The sequence below is a fragment of the Colossoma macropomum genome, unplaced genomic scaffold (assembly GCF_904425465.1).
Source record: "Colossoma macropomum unplaced genomic scaffold, Colossoma_macropomum, whole genome shotgun sequence".
NCBI lineage: Eukaryota > Metazoa > Chordata > Actinopteri > Characiformes > Serrasalmidae > Colossoma > Colossoma macropomum.
In genome coordinates this window covers 29,336,138-29,364,133 of record NW_023494805.1, presented here as the reverse complement: position 1 = coordinate 29,364,133, position 27,996 = coordinate 29,336,138, and the positions used below count along the sequence as shown (strand labels likewise).

General features: G+C 42.3%; 1 protein-coding gene and 4 non-coding genes across 5 annotated transcripts; all 5 read right to left on the bottom strand.

Annotated features, from left to right (window-relative positions):
• Positions 1–1,256: 1,256 nt before the first annotated feature.
• On the bottom strand, positions 1,257–27,533 carry acin1b (apoptotic chromatin condensation inducer 1b). The gene is given in 18 exon segments (XM_036597581.1): positions 1,257–1,818; positions 1,918–2,015; positions 2,677–3,028; positions 3,476–3,547; positions 3,549–3,584; positions 3,738–3,845; positions 4,093–4,232; positions 4,442–4,604; positions 4,734–4,880; positions 5,124–5,257; positions 5,530–5,575; positions 9,498–9,636; positions 18,008–18,066; positions 18,450–20,225; positions 21,742–21,821; positions 23,494–23,605; positions 24,552–24,617; positions 27,357–27,533. Coding segments are annotated over 18 exon segments (4,017 nt in total). The 5' UTR covers positions 27,495–27,533; the 3' UTR covers positions 1,257–1,467.
• LOC118826801 lies at positions 18,264–18,374 on the bottom strand. The gene has a single exon (XR_005008803.1). It is a non-coding gene; the product is annotated as a small nucleolar RNA U6-53/MBII-28 (small nucleolar RNA).
• On the bottom strand, positions 21,997–22,107 carry LOC118826798. Its single transcript, XR_005008800.1, has one exon. It is a non-coding gene; the product is annotated as a small nucleolar RNA U6-53/MBII-28 (small nucleolar RNA).
• On the bottom strand, positions 24,372–24,482 carry LOC118826799. The gene has a single exon (XR_005008801.1). It is a non-coding gene; the product is annotated as a small nucleolar RNA U6-53/MBII-28 (small nucleolar RNA).
• LOC118826802 lies at positions 24,718–24,828 on the bottom strand. The gene has a single exon (XR_005008804.1). It is a non-coding gene; the product is annotated as a small nucleolar RNA U6-53/MBII-28 (small nucleolar RNA).
• Positions 27,534–27,996: the final 463 nt, after the last annotated feature.

The following is a 27,996-nucleotide window of genomic DNA, read 5'->3' as shown; positions in this document are numbered from 1 at the left end:
AGAGAAACTTACCAACTCAGATTTATTTACAGTGGTGGTGATAGGAACCAGGTGTCACAATGCTGATGACAAAGTCATTTTATTTTATTTCAGATAGGCCTCCTGCTCCTAGCACATCTATGCCACTGTATTACATCTAGCATTGCTTACTGGAACAATACACATGCACTCAACCGAACTTCTTTTCTTGCTTATTCACTTTTGTTGCATTACTTATTACGATTACGTTTTCAGAACACTCATATTTGGTCAACTTAATTGTCTGCAAAGATGAATGAGCATCTATTTGGTAAATCCAGCCCATGTGGCGAATTATTTATGTAAAAAAAAAAAATAATTCACAGCCTGTTTTCCTTTAGTCACTTTTTTATTCTTTATACATTCTGCATACTCAGAAGAAAAATAAACAATCAAAAAGCAAATAGGAATCTTTTTCTCTTTCAAACTAAAACAAAACCTTAAAACATTATTAAAACTTTGTATTGTTCCTCTCTTTTCTATAAAGGTTAGACTTCTCCCTTATCTGATTCACAGAGGACGACAATAAAGAAAGGACTCGAAACTTCAACAGGGGAGCAGAGGGAGCAGGGAGACGCAGGGATGGAGGCAATGAAGGAGGAGGGAGAGATGAGACATTAACCAAAGACTGGATTTCCTTCATAATAGCACCCTTCTATAGCTAGAATCTGGAGAGATAGGTAATAGTAATCCGTCATTCAGTGCTTTAGGATCGGACAGGTTTTGATTGAGGCTGGGGCCCAAATACTCCTCAGAATTAGTCAGTGGCCAAAATGTTTCATTCAGGCAAACCTTTGCATCAACAGAAATAAATTAATAAATTTAAAGTGTCAAAATAACTAAAAAGAATCATTATAGAAATACACTCCATCTCCCATAATCCTACACTGCGTTTACTGCCCACCAGCCACAGCTGGCTCTAACTAGATTTCATAAATAAAGATAAAGGTGTTTTTCACAAAAAAACAAAAAAACAAAAAAAAACTTCAAAAGTGGAAAAAAGTACGTACGAGAGTATTGGAGTCAACCCGGTCACAATCCAAGCCTAAGAGGAAATTTCCTCCAACATTGGGGGGCCTTGATACATAGATAAATATATTTTAGGCCGAAAGTGGGGGAAAAGAAAATGTGTGACTGATATTTAATTCTGAAAACACAAAAGATTTTTACAACAACAAATCTGGAACGTATTAAAAAAAAACAAAAAAAACAACGTTTTGATGGAAGCCCTGAAAATTATGATGTACAGCAGATACAACAGTATGTTTGTGATGCTACCAAAGTGTATGTATATATATAAAAAAAAATATTCAAGAGCGTAAACCCCTGAAACAATGAGTCGATTTTCAGCACTGAACTTTTGCTTCATACTTGGGCCTCAGCAGAGGTGGCATCCAAACATATAACACCGCGCACAACATGCGCTCGCATTTTTCCCCTCAAACACGCTCAGCGTCGTCTGTCTCTAGAAGGGTTGCTGCGGCTCCGTGAGCGTCTGCTGCCCCCTGAAGGCTTGGAGTCGCTCGCTCTCCCTCTATTGCTGTCTCTCCTCTTCTCTCCCTCCTTCTCTCTACCCCTCTCACGCTCCCTCTCTCTTTCTCGCTCCTTGTCCCTCTCTCCTTCTGCAGGCCGATTAGAGCTTCCGCTACCACTCACTGCATTCCCTCCCTCTCTCTCTCGGGCACGCACTCTCTCCTTCCGCTCTTCCTCGCGCTTCTTGTCCTCCTCTTCCTGCAGTTCTTTCCTCCTCTTCTCTCGCTCCTTCATCCGCTCTGCTCGCTCTAGACTTCTTTGAGCCGCCTGTGGAAACGAGGAACAGACAATAAGCTTAATCCTTGGAACCAGTTGTACAAGTGTATGTAAGTTTTTGAAGTGTTTATGCGTGTATGGGTCTCTGACCTGTTCTTCAGTGAGTGGCAACCAGTATATACATGGAGCAGCTTTGGTTTTATGGAACAGATCATCCAGTAGTTTGGCAGGAGGCTCCTCTGGTTTTTCTGTGGCAAACAAGAGGGTGTCAAACAAAAAATGAGGGGGAAAATCATTACTGCAGTGGACCAAAGTATTTCTCGTTTTAACTCCCACACCCATTCATTTTTTATACAAACTGGCAGGAACGGAGGTAAGCAGGCAAGGGGGGATAAGTAGCCATGAGAACTTCCTGATTCTGTGCAAATGAGAAGCAAATTTCACGATGCAGCAGCCAATCAGATTGAAATGTTAATGTGGAAACTTTTACAATATATTAGTAGTCTCTGTTTATCAAAAAATACACATGAAGAGAGACTATCATGTGACCAGTGAAGCAGGAGCTTGTGAAAGCAGATCTATTCTGCATCTTCTGGTGGAACTGCAGCTTGTCAGACTAAATTGCAATGACAATATTCCAAAGCTTTCACAAATGATGTTACTGCCATATTAAACATGCACAGTATCCTAAATTACTAAATACTGGCACATGTCTAGTCATGGACGAGACACAATAAAGCAGGAACCAGTGCTGAACATATACTAAATGGGGGATAATTACAGCAGTTGGACAAAAAAAAATTAACAGGCCTATTAACACAATTTCTCTTGAAAATGGAAGCGATTTGCTTTGGTGTAATGAAAATGCAGCTTGTCTTAATACTGTACATAAAATACTTCTCTCCTTACCTTTTTTCTCTGCCTTCCTCTCTTTGCTCTTTCCTCGCTCTTTACGTCTCCTGTCCCTGTCACGCGATCGTGATCTCTTGCCTGCATCTCTGTCGTCTCTGCCAAAGTCTCGCACTTTGTCCCTGTCCCATTCCCGCTCTGACCGCGTCCTCTCTCTGCGCTCCATCTCCCGCTCTCTCTCTGCCCACTGGTCCCTCACTGCCGTGGTGCCTACGTCCCTCTCTCTTTCCCTCTCTCTCTCCCGCTCTCGTGCTGGAGGCATGAGGGGCGGAGGAGCAGCAGCAGCGGGACGGGTTCCGGGACCTGCGACTCGCGGGTCATCTCCAGTCAGGAGACCCTTATGGAAGTCCACCTAGAGATTATCAAAAAAGACAGACAGAAAAAGGGTGGGAAGGAGGACAGGTGAAGAAGACAAGAGAAGATTACAGATGGCCATTAAAAACTGAGGGAGTGTGAGAGGTTACTGAATGCATCCTGCAACAAAGTTTACAACATATTTTGCAGCAAAGCTGAACATCAGGTTGATTATTTTTAAAACAGAAAGCAGAAGTTAAGTAAAGCAAACACTTGGCCAAAAATACATTTTTCATTTTCTCAGACATCATAAGAAGCGTCAGAATCCACATCAGCAAGTCTATTTGACATGACTAAACTGCATGATGTAGTTAAGCAAAGTGTGATGATGAAACCAAACATGTCTTACTTCATCCACTACACTTTGGAGTAAGGGAAAAAACTATATTTGATTTCTGACTGAACCAGTGTTTTAAGCAGAGCTTAAAATGAAAATATGAAATACCTCGTCCTGTTCACAGAAGTCCACTCGAAGCACTTTGGGATTGCTAGATGGCCATTTCACACCATGAAGCGCCCTCACAAGTTGCTACTGCCTCCTCTTTACTGGAGTACTGCACAAGAAAGATCAAATACAAGACCACACTCACTTAGAAACATTAAATGAGATCAGCAACATCAAGTTTCCATAAACATCCTGTAAGTAACCACAAGACTCAGATGAATGAGAAACAGATGTAGTACAAAAAGATGGAAAAAAGACTCACCGTAACATAGCAGTGTGACTTAATCTTATCTATCCAGAAGCCTTCTTCAACCACCGTACCAGTCCTATTGAGGAGCTCTTTGAGCTGGCCCAAGGTGAAGGGGCGTACCTACACATACACAGGAAAATGTATGGGTCGGGGACAGAAGAGGGGGGAGGGAACAGAACTGTTAAAGACACTGACTAATTAGCACAGCAACAATGCTTCAATTTCATAAGTCTTATTTCATTACTCTGATATGCAACACCCAAACTGTGCGCATTTCTAGTGGTAAAGACTTCTGGAATTTCACTTGGCTTGAGTTTTATAGTCCTTCAACCATGAGTCATAAAGCACAATCAGAGCGCTCCCTCACCAGGTTGCAAATGTGGATGATGTTGGAGACTTTGCCCCGGGGAGGGGAGAGCTGCCGGCCTGTGCGTACAGGGTCATCGATAGCAACAGATACTTTCTGTTGACTGATAGAGCGCCGCACCAAGGAATCATTAGGAGTCACTAAGAAAGAGAAACAAAGACAAAAAAGAAAAAGGAAATAAACCATTTACCACAAAGACCAACTGTCAGCATTTCAACAATGACTGTTCCCACCTTTATGGATTGAAAGAGACAGAGAAGGATAATGTGTCTGATCTGACTGGCAGGGGCTTCTACTGATTCAATTTTTAAAAATATGATTTGGTAACACCAACACCACGAATAGTCACCTTTCTTGGCATCTCCCCCTTGTGTTTCCATGGTAACCTCTGACAAGCTCTCCCTCTGATTCCTGTGGGGTTTCTCTTTCTCTCCTTCTGCCTGCTCCTCCTCCTCATCTTCGTCCTCTTCCTTTTCTTTCTGTCCATTCTCTTGTCCTTCAGATGGGACAATCTATTCAAAAGTAAAATATACAATTAAGTGGCACCACGGCTATTATAAGCTATAAACATTTGATCTCTACATACGGATTCCCATTAATGAACATGCACTCCTCAATCCTGCACCAAGTTACAGGTGTACCTGTGTTACAGTGCGTCTAATCTTAAGCCCCTGGTCCTCCTCACGGTCAGCCTGCTGGCTGGAGTCCTCATCCCCAGAGAAACGTCCTTCATCTGGGTGCAGCTCCACTACAGCCTCCTGCAGTGGCTTAATATCTGGAATCAGGGACTGCAAATAGAAAGAAAGAAGTAGTACATGAACGTGATCAGACTACAGATTACTATATTTGTCTTAGAGCATTTTTAATATAGGTGAAAATACATGCAGAGAAAATGGGCAAACACTGAAGCAAATAGATGAATGGGGAGCATTACTGAACAGAAAAATAGTGGCAAATGACACAGAACAAACAACTGGAGGACAATTGTAGAAGTTGGTACAGCGATAAATTGCGCCTGGGCAACCCTGTACCTTCAGTGACTCTGTGGTGATACTAATCGACGGCTTCTTGGCAGTGACTGCTGTGCTGGAGCCCCATCTCCTCTTCCTGCTCGCTCCACCCCCAGACTCCGTTTCTGTCAATGATGCTCCTTCTGGCTTCGTACCTGCAGAAAAAAACAGCATACAGCATTCACAGAAGCAAATATAGACAGAGACTAACACTTACAAGACAAACTGCAAAAACACTAGTCCTGGCTTTTTAAAGAACAGCCAAATCAAAAAGCTAAGGCCACTAACAATACGTATGGGAAAAATCATGTAGTAAAGTTACAATAATGATTGTAACAGGCAGCTACTTGCTTCCATTCACTGTCAGCCACATTAGCACTTCTAGTCACGCAAATCCTTTGGAGATATACAAAAAAGAATTACTTACTAGTCAGTGAAATCTTGCGTGCAGCAAATGCCTTTGGAGTGGTGCTCTAAAAAGACAGGATGACCAGAATAAAAAAAAGAAAGAAGTAGAAAAAAAAGGCCCAAGTGGGTGCAGGAAGGGATGAGACGGAGAGAGACAAACACCAGGCCAGGAGGGACAGCAGGAAAGGGGGGGGATGATAGAAAAGAAGAGAAAAAAAGAAGAGACATAAAACTATCAATGAAAACATATTAGATGAACTAATCTCACAAACAGAGGCTCTGAATGTTCAACCCATTACCTGCCTTGCTGTCTGTCCAAAAGACACGATTCCTTAAATTCTAGCAACTTAAACTGAACTTATATGTTATGAAATGCATGCTTGACTCATAGTCTATTCCACCGCATGTATAAATAAAGCTACAAACCGTATCACCCCCAGCTTAATCTAAACAGTATCTGACAAGATAAATACTTCTAAAATAAAATCACCCCTCCTTCTTAAACAAAAAAAACAAAAAGCACTGTGATAACTATCAAAAATAAATGCATCTTGGGAAAAAAGGGTATTTCCTGGTACCATTGACACCTGATTCCTCACTGGCTTGGCTATGGCCCAACCACACGGCAGTGTGCACTGTATCTAGGCAACAAGGGTCCAATCAGAAGAGGCTGAGAAGTGAGGATGGGAATCGATCACAATTTGAGTGTGCTGACTGGCCGGCTGACAGGTACTGCTCTTTTTGCTGAACCTTGACTTTGTGAAGGAGAAATGTGATTTTTTGGATTTCTGTATCAAACTGAAAGTCTTTGATGCTTTCGTTATTTCTGATGAACAGAAACAGTCTTTGATGAATGAGTGACATGATTTAGTGATGTATTAAACATCCAAGAAAACCTGGAAGGTACAGTCTATGAAAGCATGGGTATTCATATCAAAAGGCTTTAGCTCTCGTTCAATCTGGCAGAGCATGTTGAGAGAAACCAGTCCAAAGCTACTGTTGAAAGAACTGTATCACAATGAAGCAAAAGTCCATAATCCACACTGCAGACAAGGTTCACCGCAATGGCATATTTAATCCCCAAGCTTGTGCTGATTAAAGTCCTTGGTTGTTTTCCTTTAGGTAGCCACTGATCCACTGAGACGGCATTAGGTCAGAAAGGCTGATGGCTGGACTGACCACAGACTGTCCATGTACTTCCTTCATGAAAATATAAGTGTCCATATTTAATTGACAGCAGGATAAACAGCTTCCAGGCAACCCTCTGATAAAGCTCATGACACTTTTGCTATTCCCAAAAGTTCATTTGTCTTTCTTGGTAGTACAGCTCATCAAAAAACAAACTGTTCAGCCAGTGGCAGCAACCAGATTGACGACTCACAAATCACAGCAGCATGTCAAACTCCAACAGGGAAACAGACGGAAGTCCAAGCCAAAATAGCAGAGCAGAGGAAGTCCGAGCTCTACTTGTTAACTCTGGAGATGAGTTTGCTGCCATAAAGCAGATGAGGGCTGACTCTTATAAGGTGAGCCTGAGTCCATTAAAGTCTATACAGGAAAGCATGCTGCTGAATCAGAAGACAAACACACGAATGGTCACGGCGTTTAAACCACTGTGTGTCTATCTTGCTGCATGGAGAAGTCCGGTAGTATCTGGCTGCAAGTTAGCAGGATTTGTGCGTAAACCATGAGGGCAGGTGCAGGTGTGATAGAGGTGGCAGCTTCTCAAAACAGCCGCCACTTCCCCCACCCAATCAACTCTGAGGGCTTCTCTTGAGCAGTCCAATCAGGGGCCACATCAGTTTGTGTGGTGATCAGCGTGGCCAATCATCCGCCAGGATTCCGTCAGGTGATGCTAAGTGTGCAGTGTCGACTCTGTCTGGGGGGCCTAGCTCAGCCGCAGCCGAGCCGCTGGGACATAGCTCGGCAGGTGATGGAGGTGGAGGAGAGGTGGAGGAGAGGTGGAGGTAGTAACGCAGGTACCAGTATGAGCAATGGAAGAAGGGAGTTCACCTTCACAACAAAGCAATCAGTGGGTTTTTAAAAACACAACACAGTCATACCACCAGATCAAGAGAGAGGAACAACAGAGGAACAGAGAGTGAGAGAGCAAGATAAGTGTTTAGTAGGAAGAAAGAGAGGGAGATAAGGGGAACCATGGTGACAGAAAGAGAGCAAATAAGGGACTTATGAAGCAGAGAAAGTGAGACAGAAACAGTAATAGAGAGAAATGGGGAAAGGAGGGTTAAGAGCCTGGCTATCTCTCTCCACACGCTCTGTCAGGGTCTATTACATTTAATCCACTCTCTCTCGTTCACCCACACACACACACACACACACACACAGGCTGTCAAAAAGCTCATACAACAGCATGTGAATCATCAAATCCAGGAGACATTTAAAGGCGATACTATACAGAAATTATTAAAACAGTAACAACTGATTAGGCTGGTGTCTTTCAGATTTGTTACGAATCTGGTCATTTTGTGGTTCTACTTTCGGCTAAGTGCTGGTATGACAGTTTTTTGACACTGCGGAAAGCTGTCTAATCAGCCTTAAATATTAAGATTCCAGAGAGCAGGATTACTCATTTCAACACAACTTAAATCCACAAACTGATCTAAAGTAGCTCTTAGACGACAGATCTTCTGCTGCTACGAGAGTCTAATGCACCGTCTCCACCACTGGGTTTTTTAATGCTTTAATAACAAACAGTAACTGATAAATTGGGATTTCAGACAACACAACTTTTCAAACTACAACATAAATAATACAACAAAGCATGTATTAAACTCAGAGCCAGGCCTCGGGTGACTATAGTGCTGATCTGGCTATTTTGCGTGGCATTAACAATGCCCCTTAGTAATTTCTCTTAAGGTGGCTTTACACATGTAAATGTGCCTTAAAAATCTCACTAAATAAATGCATATGTACTGCATTAAGATCTAATCCTTAACTTATACCTTCTTATTTTGGACAGCTACAGTGGTACATTACTCACTCACAGTTTTCATGGAAACTCGCCCACCTCTGTACAAGCTTTGTGCGTGTTGCACAACTGTTTATCTACGTAAATACATGCCATCATAACAGCACGCTATAATGAAAGAACACTATACACACACATATATACAGACTGGTCTTATTTACCTTATGAGCTGGTGGTTAGTAACCCCGGTGCCCTGTCCAGCTTACCTTGGCTCAAACACAACCGATCCAACAAACCAGCTAATTAAAAAGCCCTTCTTCAGCTGAAGTGGGTGCTGAAGCAAGCTGGTCACCACTGACTCAGACCAACATCCAGATCATGCTTATGTATGACAAGCCCTTTAGATATCACATCCACACACCTCCCGCTCACGCACACACCAACTCGCCAGCGAGCTGAAGGCTGTCTAATTTCACACGCCGTTAGCCATTTTCAACCCCTGACACTGTAATAACAGCCAGCAGAGAGAGAAAAGAGAAGCGAGAGACAGAACGGGAAAGAGATAGAGGGAGGGAGGGAGAGGGTTGCTCTGAGAGAGATACTTTAAATGTGTACAGCTACAAATCTTAAAGGGGAAAGAAAAAAAAAAAAACAATAATTTGGTTTCTTTTCAGTTTTCCTGTTACTTATGTATGTATTCATGACATTTATAGCTGCCAATTATTTTCTAGAAAAGTAATAAAAATGGAATGATTAAAAACATTTCAAGACTGCAAATTTTACATGCTTTCCACTGGGGCATCATACAAAATTAAATACATCTATCCTTAAGCAGTGATGGCTCGAGCAGCATCCGTCCATTAGATCTGCCTTTATTACACTACATAACGTGAGTTTCCATGTTGCACTGCCACTGCTAATAAAGCTAAGAGGACAGTTCACTTTATTACTTACAAAGATGAATGTGAAGGCACCTCCTCTAATACTTTCACTCTATATCCCACCCCTGTTCCTTAGGGTTTTTGTTCCACAGGCCTCTTTAAAGAAGGCCTCATTACCTCATCAGGGCGTGACTCCGCGGTCTCCGGCGCCCCCTGTGGGGCAGGTTGGGCCAGCGTGCTCTGTGACTCAGGGCGTTCCTCAAGCTCCATAGCAACAGGGCCTGTGGGCTCAGCGACTGCAGCCTGCTTCACATCCCTAGTGCAATATAGGGGGGAGAGAGAGAGAGAGAGAGAGAGAGAGAGAGAGAGAGAGAGAGAGAGAGAGAGAGAGAGAGAACGAACAAGACTGCACTGAGAATTACATCACCACTGAGGAATAGAAGGAAAGATGAGGGACAAGAGGAGAAAAAGTGGGAGGAGGGAGAACACAAATACAAAGCAGTAGAGCAGGAACGAAAGAATCAGTAAACACAGTTAGTGCTCTCACTATAACTGAGTTCGAGCTAACGAAGAGCTAACATTTGACAGACCTCGCAAACACTGCATATCAAAGGAGAGAGAGAGAAATCAACGTGAGCAAAATGAGAGAGACAGAGAGGTAAGGTGGCTCAGGCTGGTGATCTGGGTCACTATAACTATAAATAACTCAGCAGCCAAATGACACCCAAAGTCAGGGTCAAAAACACACGCATTCACACAGACACAAAATGACATCCAAAGCCAGAATCACAAACACTGCTGAAACAACCTTAACCGACTGATGTCATCTAATCAGAAGCGACCAGTGTAAAACACAAACCAAGCAAACAAAAGGTACAAGCAGCTCACACTAGCCTTAACTACGGCCCTCATGTAGACTCTTGAGATTGTATGCAAAAATACTATTATCCACTCTGACCCCCCTGGCCATCACCAACTGACAGTAGTATTGTGAGACGCATGTGAAAGCAGGCAAGCGAGAACAAAAAAAATTAAGAGCGCCTTTTCAGTGTGTTAAGGAAAAAGGTGTCACACACCACCTGAGAGACTGCTATTAACCTACAGACTGTGCAGCTCCAGTGGAGATTCACAGTCCCCTTCTCCAGTAACCAATTTCAGCACAAGCAAGGCAGTGACGCTACAGAGAAGCCTGCTTAAACCAGAAATAATAATCGTGCTTGTGTTTCTTCTAAGAAACTTGCCAAGCTGACTTTGTTCTAACTTTGTTTGGTATGGTTTGGTTAAACTGCACTTTTACACCCTATAAATCACTTCATTATAAAATAATAAAATGTCCAAAGCTTACTAGGTAAAGTTAACCTTGAAGGTACTGTTACTGAACCCTGACATTGTTGTTAGGTTAACATATGTGAAATTCTTGTTTAACATCGCTGACTGAATCACAATGAGTCAGTTAAGCCAACACTCATGTTTCACCAGTAAAGACGTGTGTGAGAAAGGCTGTAGCATGGCTTTTAAAGCAAGCACAACTACAGAAAAAAGCGCTACCATGCACAGCTATGGAATTTCATGAAGCCATGTAATGTACATAAAACATGGACTACACAATACAGAACCCACATGCTATGCTTTCTTTTTGTGCATTTTAAGCCAGGGAGGTTCAATTTTTATGATAATTCGTCCAACCCGATAGCTGTCACTACAGGAGCAATCTATCTGTTTTATAAAAGTGTGTTAAACCTTACAAAAAGTGAAATTAATCAGTGTTTCTTAGCATTCAAGGACTACGTTGCTGCTCTAGAACAAAACACAGCCTCTTATGAGTACCAGGCTACAAGCAAAATTCTACCAATGCAATTATCATCACCACATGCTAATGACATAAAATAAACTAAAAGCATCTGGGAGCATTCGACACCGTCAGAAAACAGATGCTAGAGGGAGATGGATTCCAGGAACGATCAATAAAAAAGCAGCCTACGCCATTAGGACAAGAACATCAAACCTTATTTAGCCATTAGGTCACCCTATCAGTTGGAAACAGATCTGTTGGCCATAACAATTGCACTTCCAGTCCTTTGAGTAGCCTCACCCACGTTCACTCACTGCAACACGTGATTCATGTCACCTGTATCTGAAAGAAATGTGGAAATGAGTGCCAGTCCACTGTATATAAAAACAGTCAGTGATTCTTAAAAAAATTAGTGCCTCCATCCTGTTCCTTAGGGTTAAGTCAAGTGGGCATTTAACACATGGTAATAGCTTGGGAGGGCCACTAAGCTTTAAAAGGAATTATTTTTAATGGAAGCACTTCATTTAAGACCTAAAACACCTAAAAGTGGACACCATGCTCACACAGTCTACTACCCCACAGGGAAAATAAACAGCTAACATGATAAGGTAATGTAAGAAGTGTGCTATACTGGATTCACTCTTTCTCTCTCCAATGTCTGACCCAGCATTCCCTACTGATATTGCCTTGATACCAATGCTGATATGCCATCTCTGCTAGAAAGTAGTGCCTGAGTACATGTGGTTTGTTTCACAAGCCGAAGTGCATTTCTGTGATTTTCCACCACTGACAGCAACTGATCTTCTCTCCCACGGGGGTCTGCCTACAAAACTCCCCCAGCACCGCACACACCCGGTTTCCTTAACAACCAGGGGGGCTGCGTTAGGGAGGAGCTCCACAACACAAAGAAAAGTCCTAAAACGCTTAAGTACATTGCATATAACTGCGCATGTATCTATATGTGAATACAAGCACACACACATTTGTATACACTTAATTCGTGTCTATATGTGTGTGGTGCGTGTTACCCTGCAGAAACACACCTGTATCCAAGTCACAGAGCAAATGAACACAATGTTTATCTGGCCACCTTTCTTCTTACAATAGCAACAGGTAATGCTAGCTAACCCAGGCCTGGGGGCTTTTTCCACTTGTGAAGAAAATTCGAGAAAAAAAAGAGAGAGAGTCTTGGCGACCTCCTCGTCCTCCTTCAAGAGAAAGTTATGAGGAAACTAAGCGCAGGCGACACGGGCCTTATTTAACGAATGAAGAGCGTGTCCTCCGCGCTAAACGCTGTCTCCTTCTGACTAATTCATCTCCATTTATCGCTCTTTTCCTCAGAGATGTTCACACCACTCAGCTTGCTTGTCCCCTTCCCGCCTCACCACCACGCAGGACATGAAAACGAGGCGAAATCAAACCTTTGCGGATTAACAGCTTCACCGCCATAGAAGACAAACAGACGCTTATTTCTCCACAGAAACTGTGGTGCCCATAAACGTAGCCGCCTATGCTAACGCTGAGGCCGGCGTTAGCACAGCCTGGTTTCCCCTGAGCAGACTGACGCCGTGGGGTATTTCTACAAATCTACTACCCCTCTCTGTCTCTTCCTCCCCGATCTCAGTTTCTGCCTTACCCGCCTTTATTGCCGTCGGACAGCATGTCTGTGCGGCTGCGGCTGAAAGCCGTTGTAACGTGGTGAGAGTCTTCTCGGGTTTTTTTTTTCCCTTGTGCAATGCGTCGGTGATAATGCAGAGCGGCGCTCACTTAGCGGCCATGTTGAAGAGAGCTACAGGGCAGAGGGGAGGAGGAAGAAAAAGGAGGAGGAGGACCTCCCAGAGCACTGCTCTGCTCTTCGGCCGCGTCCCAACAAGCGCACTTGTGTCCTACAAAGCGTACTCGTGTTCTTTAAAGCGTGTGTTCTAGAACGCTAGGCTAACGCGCAGAATTCCAGCCCCCTCCAATCGGCCCTCCTCCACCACAAGCTCAGTATTATAACGCAGCCGGCGGCCAGAGTTCTACGCACTACCTAAGTGTTCTAGAAAACGAGTGCGCACATTGGAACGCGGCCCTCCTCATTCAGGGCCACACCGCTTTTTTCGTGGCTGCCACACTGAACGCCTGAATAAAAAAAAAACTGCCTACAGCTTCTGCCTACGCGAAAGGCGCTGTACAAAGACGCACTGTCCAGATACACTTGAAATCAGGACATTCAGGTTTCTGATAATGCCATTTTCACTTTCTTTCTGTCCTTTATGGTGTTTCTTAAATTGAGGATTCAATTTTAAAGTCATATGGAGGCATCAACGGCAATCCATACGCCAACACAAAATATATAACATAAAAATACTTTGTCTGCGTCCGAGTTATGAAACTTTCCGTCTGCTTTCTTATGTATTGGCACAGCTGACTAGCATGTGGATCCAAGTAGCCGCCGGACCAGGCAATATCATGTTTCTTTATTGTTTAAAATACCAAACCTCTTCAACATACTCTCCCATGGTCAATCTCAGGTCTCATCCAAATTAACATAGAAGGAGTAACTCTTGGAGAGAAGCTCATTTGGCACAGTCTCAGGAGTCAGTAACATATTGAGGAATTAGGAATCAGGAATACAAATACAGACACCTTGCTGTTGTCAAAAATGGCAGCATATGCCAAAGTATGCTGCCTGCAAATCTACTGTGCTTTTGTCCAAAAGCAGAGTCCTTTAAGGGAGACTGAAATTCTTTTCATTTGTCTAAACCATTACATTAAACCTCTTTCTTACAGACATCATTATGGTTTATACTATTATGTCTTTAGACTATTTCCCCATCATCTTTCTTTACCTGATATGTTTGGCATGTGGATCAACATGCTAGACAAATCTGCCATTTACATAAACCATGAGCTATAGAGCTGGTAAAAATAAAGGAAAGCAGATGTGAAAGCATGTTTCATTTAGTAATTCAGACACAGCCCCACTATTGAAATTTGCCAGCCAAACAATGGTTAAGCTCTGGGGTCTTGCTGAGCCTTTTACACAGGCGCGCACACACACACACACACACACACACACACACACACACACACACACACACACACACACACACACACAGGTCAGTTCAGGGCTTTATTCTATTGCCCACTGCCTGTTTCATATCTCTGAATGAGGGTTTATTGTGGTGCCTCTCTCAGCTCTGTATGCCAGGGTAGAGCAGAGTATCCCAATCAATGAATTCCAGCCAGAGAGAACATGCATAAGCATAAAATGCAGGTCCTCTGATCAGGTCCTCTGGTCACTCTGATGCCCAGCTTCAGGAAATAGCACCCAATTACATAAGCATGAGTTGTGGGTATGTAACAGGCACATTAAAGTGTCTATGACCTTACTGGATCACATGAAGGGCATATGCATATAATCTTTTAAACAATCACACATACAGTCTGTATGTGGCCATTTGAACAACACAAAATGAATCATGCAGCTCAGAACGCATCTGATACATTCATCACACTTGCTGAAATTCTTGTATCAGTATATGAATCTGTATATGTGGTATAATTCAAATCTGAAATATAGTGACACATCCACACATTCTCCTGCTTAAAAACCACCCACCCCTACTCAGGATTTAGATTATTAGTTGGATCAGTTGTGCTAGAGCAATGGTTCCCAAGCGGGTACATTGGGGGTACATAAAGTATTCTCACATTTACATTTAATTTAGTCTTTATTTCAGCTGCACAATTATACAGGTACTTCCCCAATGCAAACAGCTCTGCACTCCACTCACTCTCTCCTGAGCAAGAGATCCTTACTGAAACTGCTACTGTGTTCAATCAAAAGGCCATGCCAAATTTCAGGATAGTTCAAGTGTTGCACACTGGCATGTATGTGGCATTTATGCATGAGCGGTACGTGTGTGATGCTTCTAAAATCCATGCTCTAATAGTTTGATATTTTTGTCTTCATCATCACTCATATAAAAGGTAGCTTTGGAGAGGGACTTTTTCTGGAGAGGCTTTTCAGAAACTCGAAGCATTGGTGTTTTGTCTTGCTTCATTACAGCTCTAATACTACACTCCACACACCTAAGCCCCTCTATTTTTTAATTTAATAACAGCCATAGACTATATAATTCTCAAGCAGTTAAGTGTGCAGTATCTTCCATCCGTTCAAGATAAAACAAAATAGGCCAATGAATGAATTAACTGGAGCAGATATGGAGTGGGTTTTCTCTGACGTGTGTGAAGGAAGCAACATATAGAATACTTGGAGCAAGGTGCGGGAATTTCTGCCGCTCCCTTTCACTCACTCACTTTGGTCAGGAACTACTGATGTAATCAGTTGCTATGATGACATAAAAGATGGATAAACAGCACACACAAATGGGATTTGGTATCAACATGAGGGTTCCGTAAGTTTAAACACCTACACACACATTTTAAAGTGAGAGTATACTGGTTATCCTAGGAATAAAAGGTAGCAACTGTGTTTTTTTAATACTTACAATGTGGCATTTTGGCCTTTTGGATACTAATGCAAGTATCCAGATTAAAAGTCAGTAAACAGACTACAGACAGAATAGAGCAGTTCCGGGTTTCCCAATCCCGGTCCTGGTGACCCTACATTATGCACATTTCTGTGCTTTGTCTCGTCTAGCACATCAGATTCAACTCAGTAAGGCTATTTTCAGACTGCAGGTAAAAGTGGCCCAGATACGATTTATTGCCCAAGTCTGATTTTGTTGTTTGGTTGTTCAGATTATGTTTTTAAATGTGACCTATCTTACATGAGTCTGAACAGAGCACACTCTTGAACTGACCTGCCTGTGCCAAAGAACACCGATCCACCTGGCACACTCATCCTACAAACACAGCTGTCCTCTACATTTCCTTAAGAATAACAGATTTTCACACAACATGAAACTTTAACTTGAAGGACCAACAGTAGACACAAAAACATCCACGTTGGACAAATTTTACAGCAAAGAGTAACAATGGTGAATGCTTGTGCTGGTTTTAAATGTAGAAGCTGATCAACAGAGAACAGAGAAAGGAATCTCGGAGTCTCGATCTCTGATCTTTCAAATTTTTTTTTTTTTGGAAGAAAAAGCTTTTTTTTGTTTACTTGTTTGCATCGGCTACATAGTATACCACAGCAACAGGCATTTTGATGGCGTTGCCAAAAAGGGTCGGTCCCCACATGCGGGAAACTCGAAGATTAAAATGGACTGATTTGTCACATGAATTCCAGTCTAACTGTTCAGACAGAGGTCATCTTACCACATATCAGATATGCATCATATTTCCGTACCACATATGAAAGTGGCCCAAATCAGAATTGAAAACATCAGTGTTTTTACTATTCACAATGCCACACAAAAAACAAATAAGTGGCACATATGAAGAAAACGTTTGGAACTGGGCCAATTTTACCTTCATTGTGAACATACCCCAAGTAATTAACAAACTACTCATTTGCTGGATGAAATATTCAGAATTGAGTAAACACAACTCAATTCTGAGTTGGGTCGACTGATTGTCGGCCCAACCGATAATCAGAGTCGATGTGCAACATTTTCCAGATTAACGGCATCGGCACATAAACCTGCTTCCTTGCCGATAAAAGCGACTTTTTTATTCATGTGCATATCTAATGAGGTTTCTGTGTAGGAAGCAGAAACACTGTTCTGTAGTACTTTGAACGTGTTCAGAACGTGTGCGCCTACAGCAGAGCTTCAGTGGGCCAATAAGTTGACCATAATTTCTACTTTCAAAGACTCCACTGCTCTGCTAGGCTACATGAGCCGTTTCCATCGAATCATGCAGTACAGAATGTATCTGATACATTCATCACATGTAACTGCTGCTTGTTATTGCATAAAATACATTTTTGGTTGAACAACAAAATAAAATAAACATTAACAACCATATTCCCTCATTGTTGCTGCTTTTTACAAAAATGCGACCATTTTTACTGCATGACTGCTCAGACGCTTACTGTTTTTAGGTTCTCATACGCATTCATATACTATAAAGGCAAGCTCAGCTCCTGATGTGTGCCCTTTCAACACTGTAACTCATACTACATGTTCACTTTACACATTGTGTACATATATGATTTGAATAAATATATGAATTTAAACTTTGAGCCCCTTTCTTGAGCTCAATTTTTCTTGCAAACATCACTGACATAAGTGATTTTTTAATCTGTTTATTATCTTAAAGATAACTATAAAATGTTTGTTACTATTTGTAGCCTGTACTGTCTAAATTTCAACACGCTTTATTTTTTTTATTATGTTATAATGTTCATTTAACATAAGTTAAAGAGTGGCATTCTTGTAAATTTTCACACTATGAATATCAACTATATGGTAAATGAATATCTGCCCCAAATATTGGTTACTGGTATCCTTTATTACTAATAATCTGTATCAGCCCTGGAAAAATCATATCGGTCGAACCCTACACGAAACTGTGCAAAGCATAGGGCCACAAGAACTAGGAGCCCCTCAGATAGTTACAGCTGTCCTCTATCGAGGTTGTGAGGTGCCCCTGTCCTTTCCTCTGCTCCCAAACACACCAGATTTAACTCCTCAGCTTAACAACAGCTGAACAACAGCAATCAACAACAGCTGAACACTGAATGGATAACATCTCCACAAGCATGTGTTCACTGGCTAAATTAATCCTCAACCTTCCAAGTTGGTAGCCACCTATCAGTCAGGCAGAATGGAAAGTTGCGACAAATAATCCTGCTAGAAAAGCAAAGCTAATAAATACCCGCTACTTTGAAGACAAGTTGTGCATATATATGGCTGACCAATTTAAAAGAGGTATTGATAAAATCAGTACAAATAGAAAACTTTCATGTGTGTGGTGTCAATAAGCTGCAGCTGCTAACCTGGAAGGTTTTTCTCTCTCTTCTCCTGCAACTGCTCTTGTCGTTTTCTTCTCTTCGTCCTGATTCAAATAAACACAAAAGCTACATTAGCAGAGCAAAACATGAAAATACAACAAAACCCACCTCTCCTTTACAATGCATTTTCATGGTTCACACACAAAGATAATGGAGATACGGGGTCACCTGTCCTCTAGTTTTGTTTGGAAATGTCTTCACTGTTTCCATGAGGTCTTTAAATAAACCACCTTGTTTGTGTTTTCCTCAGATCACACTGCACGTGTGAGAAGTTGAGTTGAACTCAGTTGCGCCCAGAGAGACACAGTCAGTCTGGCGCATCAGTATTAGCATGGCAAACTCATCATAGGAAACACAATAAAGGCAAATGCGCCCAACACATCTGAAATACTGAGTGATTGATAACATGGACAAGCAAAACACTCACTTTCTTTTTACTGGGTGGGCTGGATTTGTCCTGTGGGGAAGAGCCTGAAGAAGTGGAGGAGGAGGATTCTGAGTCAGATTCCGAGGATGAAGAGTGGCTGGAGGAGGATGAGTGTCGTTCAGATGATTTTTCTCTCCTTCTGGGTTTTTCTTTTGCTCTCTCTGCTTCCCCTTCTTCTGGTGGTGGTGATGGAGGAAGCACAGAAGGGGTCCTTTTAGGGTCCTCTGCTGCTTCAGGTGCCTGCGGAGATGCTGGTTTGTCTGTTTCTGCCTGGGGCTTCACATCTTTGTCATCCTCCTTCTTAGGCGTCAACTCAGGTGCGGCAGCGCACTCCTCGGTCTCCATGGCAACGTCTACGTCAGCATGTTGTGGTCCAGAGACAAGGACTGACACCTGCTCAGGTTTGGAAGGGGACAGGAGGCATTCAGGTGGGGGAACTTCAGAGAACATCCGTGGTCGCTTAGTAACAGCAGGAGTGGAGGTGGTTGGTGAGGTATGATGGAAATGGGCAGAGCCCTGAGAAGGAGACGCCTCACGTTGGCGTTTCGACGATAAATGGGCACCCTCCTTGGCCTTCTCAGGCTCCTTCTCTTTTTCCTTCTCCTCTCTTAATCCTTCTTTTTCCTCCTCTTCTTTGTGTTGCTCAGGTCTTTTTTCCTCCTCCCTCTCAGTCTCTTTCACAGCCTCTGAGTCCTGAGCACTGCCTTCAGTGGTAGAGAGCAAAGTGGCTACTGGTTCAGGCTCTTGGGGCAGCTCTTCTTGGGGTGAATCTTGCTGACCAGGAGAAACCATAGCACCACTCGTGGCATGAACATCATCTTCTCCCCTGGAGATCTCAAGCGCACTATTCTCGGCCTCTGTTTCCATCTGTGCATCATCCTGTTCTGCCACCTCCATTGATCCATCTGCTTCTTCCTCTTCCTCCTTCTTCTGCCCACCAAAGGCTCCTTCAGACTCCATCTTGCGCACCAAAAGGCTGAGGGGACCTGGCCTGCGCTGGGATGGTGGCTCTGGGCTGCTTGATCTGGAGCTAGAGCTGGACTCTTGCCTCTGTAGTGACGGAGGAGAAGAGGCACCGCTCATTCCAGCTCTAGCACCTTCTCCTGGAGCTGCAGGCTCGTCCTGGTCTGGGGGGCTTTGCTTGGGGGTGTCCGGCATGGGGAAAGAGAGTTCTGGGGGTGGAGATGGAGGAGGCGTGGGCTGGCGGAGCTGCAAAGGAGAATGATGCACAGGCTGTGGCTGAGGTGGAATGTGCTGAGGAGGCTGAAGCTTGCGCCTGGAACGCTGCGCAGATGCTGCCGGCGGGTGGTGCACGGGAGGAGCGCGGGCATTCTTCCTCCTATGAGAAGGGCCCCACTCATCATCTTCGTCACTATCATCGTCATCTTCTTCATCTTCATCGCTTTCCTCTTGAGTATGAGCAGATTGACTAAGCTGTGGCATCGAATGTGCAGGTCCTGCTTCAACAGGGGCAGTACCTTCTCTTTCTTGTGGACGGGGCACGAGACCCTGTCGTTCAGGCTGACCAACTACACGCACTGAGAGAGAGGCAACCGCGCGGGGAGGGGAGGGAGTGGCAACCTCCTCTTGAGAGAAGGAGGGCTGCCATGTCCTCCCAGTGGAGGCATCAGGGGGTTGCTGGGCTACTGGAGCTGAGCCCACATCCAGCCTGCGAGCTCCTGGCAGACCTGGATCCTGCGGCAACCCTCCTCCACGATCCCCTCCCTCATCGTCTTCTGCTCGGGACAAAGGGGGACGAGATGTTACCTTGTGACGCTGCAGAACAGACAAAGAGGGGGAAAAATAATCACTTGAAATAGATGTGGGTCATATGGCAAAACTGTAATACTGATACTTCATGAAGTTTTCAAGATAGGTGATGTCACAATATTTATTGTTCTGACTTCTGATAAGTTGGAACAAAGTAGTGACATTACAAAAATACTATCAGAAACTATGGATACAAGGATTTGTATTCAACATTTCACATATTGTATGGCACCAAATCCTAATTATGCTCTTTTTGTAATCAAACAGGGTGGTGTCAATTGCTTTTGGAATACTGACAATATCCACAACACGCTCAGAAAAGCTTACTGTGACAACGTAAAAGCACAGTCAAAACAGAGTCTGAAGACACTGAGAATGATGAACAGATACAGAAAAGTAAGTTATTCAAGTATTTATTACTGTACTTCAAAACAGAACGTTTTTTAAAAAGAGAAATTTGTGTAAATCAAAATGTGGACTTGACAGGATGAGTATTTGACTGATGTTTAATGCCAATGTGATAAAGTATTATTTATTCTATGTTTCAAATATACAGACACTAATTGTCTCTGTTGTTTAAGTCAATGCAAATCAGAAATTGTATGGCATTTTCCTTCCGTACACCAACATATTTTTCAGTCAAACATGGCATCAGAGATCTCTAAGTTAGCTTAACATTTTTGCTCAATAAAAGTTGGGGGCTGTGGGAGGAAGTGGAAAAATTGCTTAATATTATTGGTTAATATCCATGCCCACTGGTGCACAGTGACAAAATTCAGAAAGGTCATTTAGAGGCAAGTAGAAGTAATTTCACTGTGATAGAATGAGAAAATATTTTTCTTTTAAATGATGAGATGAATAGTGCCTAATATGGACATAAACTAACATGGTAGAACAAAAGGCTAGTTGTCATTGACTTTAAGAATATAACGTTTAGTACCCTTTCATGTATACGTTTAAAAAATTCAAATTCTACTTTTGTTTACTTTAATGGCATATTTTACCTTTTTCTTCAGAATCTGTCACATTTGATCTCAAATCTACTGTAAGCCATTACAAACAATAGCTAACCCACAAATACTCATGTTTCTACAGCTGCTTTCAAAAGCTTTTCACCTCGTGTCAAAAGAGTTACAAACTCACTTTTTGTTTTGTCCCGACTGTTAAGTGCACATTGACCAAACAACAAAAGGCTGATCATGCAGAAATGAACACTTGGACACAAGATATTTAACATGTATTAAGGGAGAAAACAGCCAGTAAGCCCAATAGTTTATCACAAATTCAGTTTTTAAAAGGAAAAATATCTGCTTAACTGCTTTGCTGTTGTACCGCATTCCTGAATGCAGGCAAAGTGAACATGACACAGTCCACACTAGTTTACAATAAACTTAATTTATTTTAAACACAGAGATGAACTCTGACTTCCGGGACATGTTCTGGTCAGCCACAGCACAGACTAACTGGAGCCGGTGGCCTCACAACACACAGGTGTGTTTGTTTAGAAAACGTATATGCTAACCTTTTCTGGCAAGTAAGATGAATCGTCATCATTGGCCTCTGTGTGGTCTTCCTCCTCAGGTCCTGCAGGGCTGTTTGAATCTAAAGCCACACAAAGAGTCAAAGGTCATAGTTGGAAACGCACACCAAACATATTCCTTTTCAACATATCACTTCTTACTTGAATTAGAATCAGTAATGTTTACTTCCACACAAAATAAGGTGGGTTATATTCAACAGATAACGAAGTCTAGTACAAAAAGATATGTGCCTGGTATTTCCTCAGATCACACTGCACGTGTGAGAAGTTGAGTTGAACTCACTTGCGCCCAGAGAGACACAGTCATTCTGGCGCATCAGTATTAGCATGGCAAACTCATCATAGGAAACACATCAGAGACAAACATTAACGATACATCAAGTTTGTACATTTGTAATATCAGCACTGCAGCACTGCAATTCCTGTCCAAAACAAATCCAGTGATACAGAGCAACATGCAGGCCTGTCACAGTCATGAATTTCTAGCTGACGATTTACTCCCAAGACCTCCAGTTAACAATTTAATTTAATTAAGAATTTAATTGGCTTTTTTCTTCAATTTATGCAACTATTAAACTACAAGCCTTAAGTTGCCAAATTGGCAAATTAGCTACCCGGCTTCCTAACCGCTGATTCCTAGTAGCTCCCATCTGATGAACATCACAACTCAAGCTCAAACAAACACTACTCACTGCTGCATTCTAGAGGCCAATTTATAGTCCAGTTGACAAGTGTCATTCAACAAAAAAAATTACCTAAAAGAGACAAATTTTGTTTTTGCTTGGGAGTCGCAGATCTTGTTGCGTACATGAAAAAATCTGAAAGGGCACAGACGGTGCACAGCACTCTGACTGAATGAAAACTCAAAGCCAGCTATTTAAAACTAGGATCAATCCACATTCAAAAGATGTTTCGTGTCATTTTCAAACCTTTTTCTACTGCTGAAGTTGGTGTAGCGACCGTGCAGCTTAAAATCCCTGCTGTTAAAGCAGTTTCACTGTAGCAGCTGTTTCCGGTTTGCTCTGTGAGGATTCACTACTGTTTCATTAGCTGCGATGTCATACGTTTTCATGGAAACTACAGATGTTCTATTTTGATGTTTGGCCACTGGCGCAAGACTATAAAGGCCTATGGTGTGATACATCTGTCGAAAACTCGAAAAGTTTATTTTTATCGAGGGGTGCTTGTCGTCTTGACTATATATTGATCTTAAAGGTGTTGTAGCATCAAGTCAGAAGCTAGAAATGCATTTTCTTTTATTTACATGCATTTGCCCCAACTCAGTTAATGCAAACACAACCAGTTCACATTCTGTTTGTTGTCACAAACACTGCATTGTGAAAGTTAACAAATGTGGGAAATAACTGCCATCAGCTTGAATAATCAGATGGTTATGTAATAACTGTGACAGGCCTAGCAATATGTGAGCTGAATCCAAGGATAAGTTATCTACACTTAACTACAATATGAACACAACACTTCTTACGCAAAAGATTTTACTGAAACCACGCAACAAACACGGTGGTTCATCAATTTCTGTGACCACCATTTGTCTATGGCAATGTGACATATTTCCAAGATAAAACTCCTGGATTTTTTTTCCCTAATCAAACTATTGCAAAATGGGAGCAAATTAAAGTGTTTTATATTTTTGTTCAGTATAGATGTCTGTGGTGGCACAGAAGTCACTTTGCTTTTTTCGAGGGCTATAAGTTGTGCTCTGCTGTGTCTTACCATCCGCCTCGGCTGCCTCTCGCGCCTCTCTTTCCATTCTCTGACGGAGGAGCTCTTGTTGCTTGGCCAGGTACTGTTTGATGAAGCTGTTCTGGCTCATCTCCTCCCCTATCTGAACCATAAATAAAAAGTGCACACTTCAGTTTGAGTCCAAGTCCCAGATCCTATGTATCCCATTAGTGCTAGGAGCTGGTTTCATTAACAGCTCAAGTATGCCGTTTTTGGAGTAATTATACTGATAGATATTAGAAACACCACAGAAAAGACAAGTGTGTATTCCTGACTTTTTCCCCATCAAGTGAAGGTAGCCCTTCCAGCAATTTAAACATTCAGCTAAATTAGGTTTTTTTTTCTTGGATGCACACCAAGCTAAATCACCAATCTTAAACAGTCCCAAATTCACAGCATTTTTTTTAATTGCAGTATTGACCATATATTCTGTATAGTCCTCTTCAGTAAATAAATCACACCAAACGTCTCATGAAAATCATACCTAACCCAAGCCTTAATGACTTGCAAGTTTGCTTACAAGTGTCTGCAAAGGGCCGGTGTGGCTGCAGGTTTTCATTCCATGGTCAATTGTTTAAAGAGACCAATTTGATTAAACAAGCAACATCAGCTGTGCTCCTGCTTTGCTGGAGTGAAAACCTGCAGCCACACAGCCTTTTACAAAGAAGTTGGACGCTTGTGTTGTAGCACAATACAAAGGGTTAGCATAAGTCTTTATGTAATGTAGACTTGACGGATGCAGAATAGACAAATTTGTTACAAGGTTGTGAACATAACAATCAGTAATCCTTACTGCTACATAAAACAAAGTAGGTTACAATTAAAAAGAAAACAAAGTCTAGGACAAAAAGATGGAGAGGTGCCCAGTATTTCCTCAGATCACACTGCATGTGTGAGAAGTTGAGTTGAACTCACTTGCGCCCAGAGAGACACAGTCAGTCTGGCGCATCAGTATTAGCATGGCAAACTCATCATAGGAAAGAGACCAGGGGCAAATTTTAACAATGTCATGAAAAAGCAAACCTTACCCCACACCAAGCTTTACTGACCTGTGAGTTGGGCTGCAGCCCAGCGTGAGGGGTGGATGTCCTCTGTAGGTTCTCCAACATGAGTGCCTGAAAACAGCACCCAAACAGACATTTCAGCAGAAGCAACAACAAAAAAACAAGCTAGATATACTGATTTACAGTTCCTAAATGAGATAAGCTCATGTGTTTTCCTCAGATCACACTGCGAGTGTGAGAAATTGAGTTGAACTCAGTTGCGCCCAGAGAGACACAGTCAGTCTGACGCATCAGTATTAGCATGGCAAACTCATCATAGGAAACACATAAGACATACACATGATGTACACGTAAGGTACAATTAGTAACATTTCCTAACTTACAAGTAATTAAGTTGTTGTTAAGTTGTCATGTGGAGTGCTTCTAAATGATAAAGTTGTGAATTAAAAGTATTTTGTGAGGAATGTGATCTACTTTCAACTTGTGTTATTTTGTCCACTTTAGTCATTTGTATTTCTTTCCTGTTTCCTTGTCTGTTTCTCGTTTGACTCAGTTATGATTTGCTATTCACACCTCTCACTGTCATGCTTTATCATTTTATATTAGACCAAAGAATTACAAACAAGTCACACTTCTGATGCTGAGAGATGTTGGACATGCTAAGAAGTTCCACTGTAGTGCTATTTTAAGAAACCCAGTATCTGAGTATTTTTTCCTCTCAAACTCATACTTTTTACTCCTTTTTGACAGTTGGTGTAGTCTACCTACCTCTGATAATAAGTGAAAAGCTTCCTAGAGTAGGGCTAGGTGATACTGATGAAATATCTTACAAATGTTTCACAGCAGCACAATATGTGACGGTATTTTAAGTCTGTTTTAATAAAGTTCATGAAGCCCCACAGCCTGAGAACTACCACTCTGTGGTATAATAAGCTGCTAAGATTGGACTGTTTTCTTCTGTTTTCTTCTCTTACAATTGCAACACAGGGAAGCTTACATAATACTGCAAACATTAACAAGGCAGAAAGCAAATTTTCAGAGTAGAAACCTATTTATTTAGTTGTTATGTATTCTGAACTGTCCTATCAAATCTAAAAGCAAAACGCTACAGTTAACTGTATGGTAATAAAGATCCAATAGAAATTTTAATACAAACAGCTGAGCAACAGGGGCTCTACTTTTTAAAGTTGGTAAATACAAGTTATAAAAGTTATCACAAATATTATGCTTATAACACTCTCGTTCAAAAGTTTTGAATCCCTTGCCATGTATTTCATTATTTTATATACAGTAACTTATACAATGTGGACTGATAAATAATAACCAGCAATTATCCATTTACATAACTGTTTGTTATCTGCCTTGAGATTTGATCTTCTCTTCTGAAATATGATAAGTGGACGATAATTTGACAATTTAAATTTTTGTACAATACTTGATGTTCCCAATCACTCCAGAAACACCCACAGCTCTGCTCGTTATGTGGGCATTTTAAATATCTTAATTTGTATTTACAGCTTCCTGGTGGTGTTCTATGCAGGACTGACAAATCAGAACCGTTCTAAACATGCATCTGCAAGAAAATAGCCAATATATTGATTAAAACTCTCGATTATAAACTTTTAAACAGTGATTACAAACTTGTCAACACTATTGTGCATCAACACTGCTAAAACTGAAAATCAGAATCACGGTGTGACAGCAATACCGGTATAAATTCGCACGATATATTCAACACCAAAAATTTAACTACTAAGTATAATATAAACCTGTGATCCCACCGCGCGCAGCGAGCACCGTGTCAAGCTCCACACAGACAGAGTAAACAAACCACACGGTCGCTGAGTGGTCGCTCCATTTCGAGTGAACTGCCTCTGCGTCTCGCAGGACCCCGCGGTCCAGTCCAGAGGGAGCCCAGTGTACACTGACGAGGAGCAGTGTTTGTTTATAGGCCTGTTTTACTCCAGGTGGGAGGTGCGTAAAGTGCCCCATTCACCAGGCCGTTACAGAAACTCTCCCGGCCATAACAAGCACAACAGAAATCAGCTTTATCACCATAAGGACTGATTTACATGGCAAAACAGATGCAAAGAGGACAAATGGGTGCTAAACGTCACTTCACACTACGCTGCACAGATCGTCTAAAACATATGCGAACTATTTCGAGTCTTCGAAGACAAAAGGATCCTTCCTATGTTATAATAAAATAGTGTAAAGTTAAATAAGTCTCTGTTACACTATTTAAACTAAGTTAACCTAGTAACATTTAAATGGTGTGACAGACACTCTTATAAGCTTGCGTGGCTGGCTTAGTAAGAGTATTAGCCGGATCTAAGTCCATCGAGCCAACTCCTTGCGCGTCCGAATTAATTTTATTCCCCAGCCAATTTGTTACGTTGAGGATCTAAAACTTTAGCTAATGACTTTCCGCTCAGTCGGTCGCTGTTTTCCAGCCCCGAGTGTCTGTCAGCCGTCCGTCTGAGCCATCTGAGAAGCCGGGCGCGCCCCCGCGGACCACAAACACACACTCATACAGGGCGCGGGCACGAACTCAACTCACAAACCTCAGGATCACACGACCGAGCAACCGACTTCCCTTGCAAAAAACACACATACAGGGCGCATAATTGGGACCTATTCTGACTCTTACACGTAGTCGAGGACCTACTAGGTACTGTGAGCGCGCAGGTGGCGTTTTAAAACAGCGCGCATGCACTAAATCAGCATTCCCGCTCCCGAAGCCTCCGACACTTCGGCCTGCCGCTTAGCTCAGCTCTCCGCTGCGAGTGAACTTGATTAGCAAAGGCGCCCCGCTTTTTAACTACAGCCCAGCCGCTGGAGCAAACTCACCCCTTTCAGGCGCTTGATGAGCGCGTTTTTCTGGCCGCTTTTGGCGAGGCCTCGCTGCTCCAGAGCAGCTTTTAAATCCGCCACACGAAGCGAATGAAGCGGCTTCCCATCCAGCGTAACATCTTCGAGCTCCGCCATTTTGCCTCCCCCTCTGCTCGATCGCTCGAACTTCGGCCTGCGACGCGTTGACGTCACGCGCCGGAGCCTTCCGGAAAAAGCCGAAGAGCGCGACGACAACAACAACAACAACAAACACAGACGAAATTAAAGGGGACTTCTACCGATTTTTAAAAATGTCTGCATAATTTCTACATAATCCTGAAAAACAAACTCATTGTGAGGGGTTGTTGTTAAAAGAGGCATTGCAGAAAAACTTGTACTCGGATTTCTTTAGAATCCGGAAATGAATAAAGGAACGGTGACAGGAAGCAGGGGTCTATAATGCAGATATAGCTATTTTTTTTATAATTCAAAATGACGAGAGCGCCCTAGATGAGTGAATCAGTGAATCGGGTATCAGGCAGCCTATTCGCGTACTCATAACCATTTTTTGTGACAACTGTCTGTAAGTTGAGTTTAAGAGGCAACAAAACATTAAATTATATCACTTTCACCACCGCTGTCAACAATTCTCACCCAG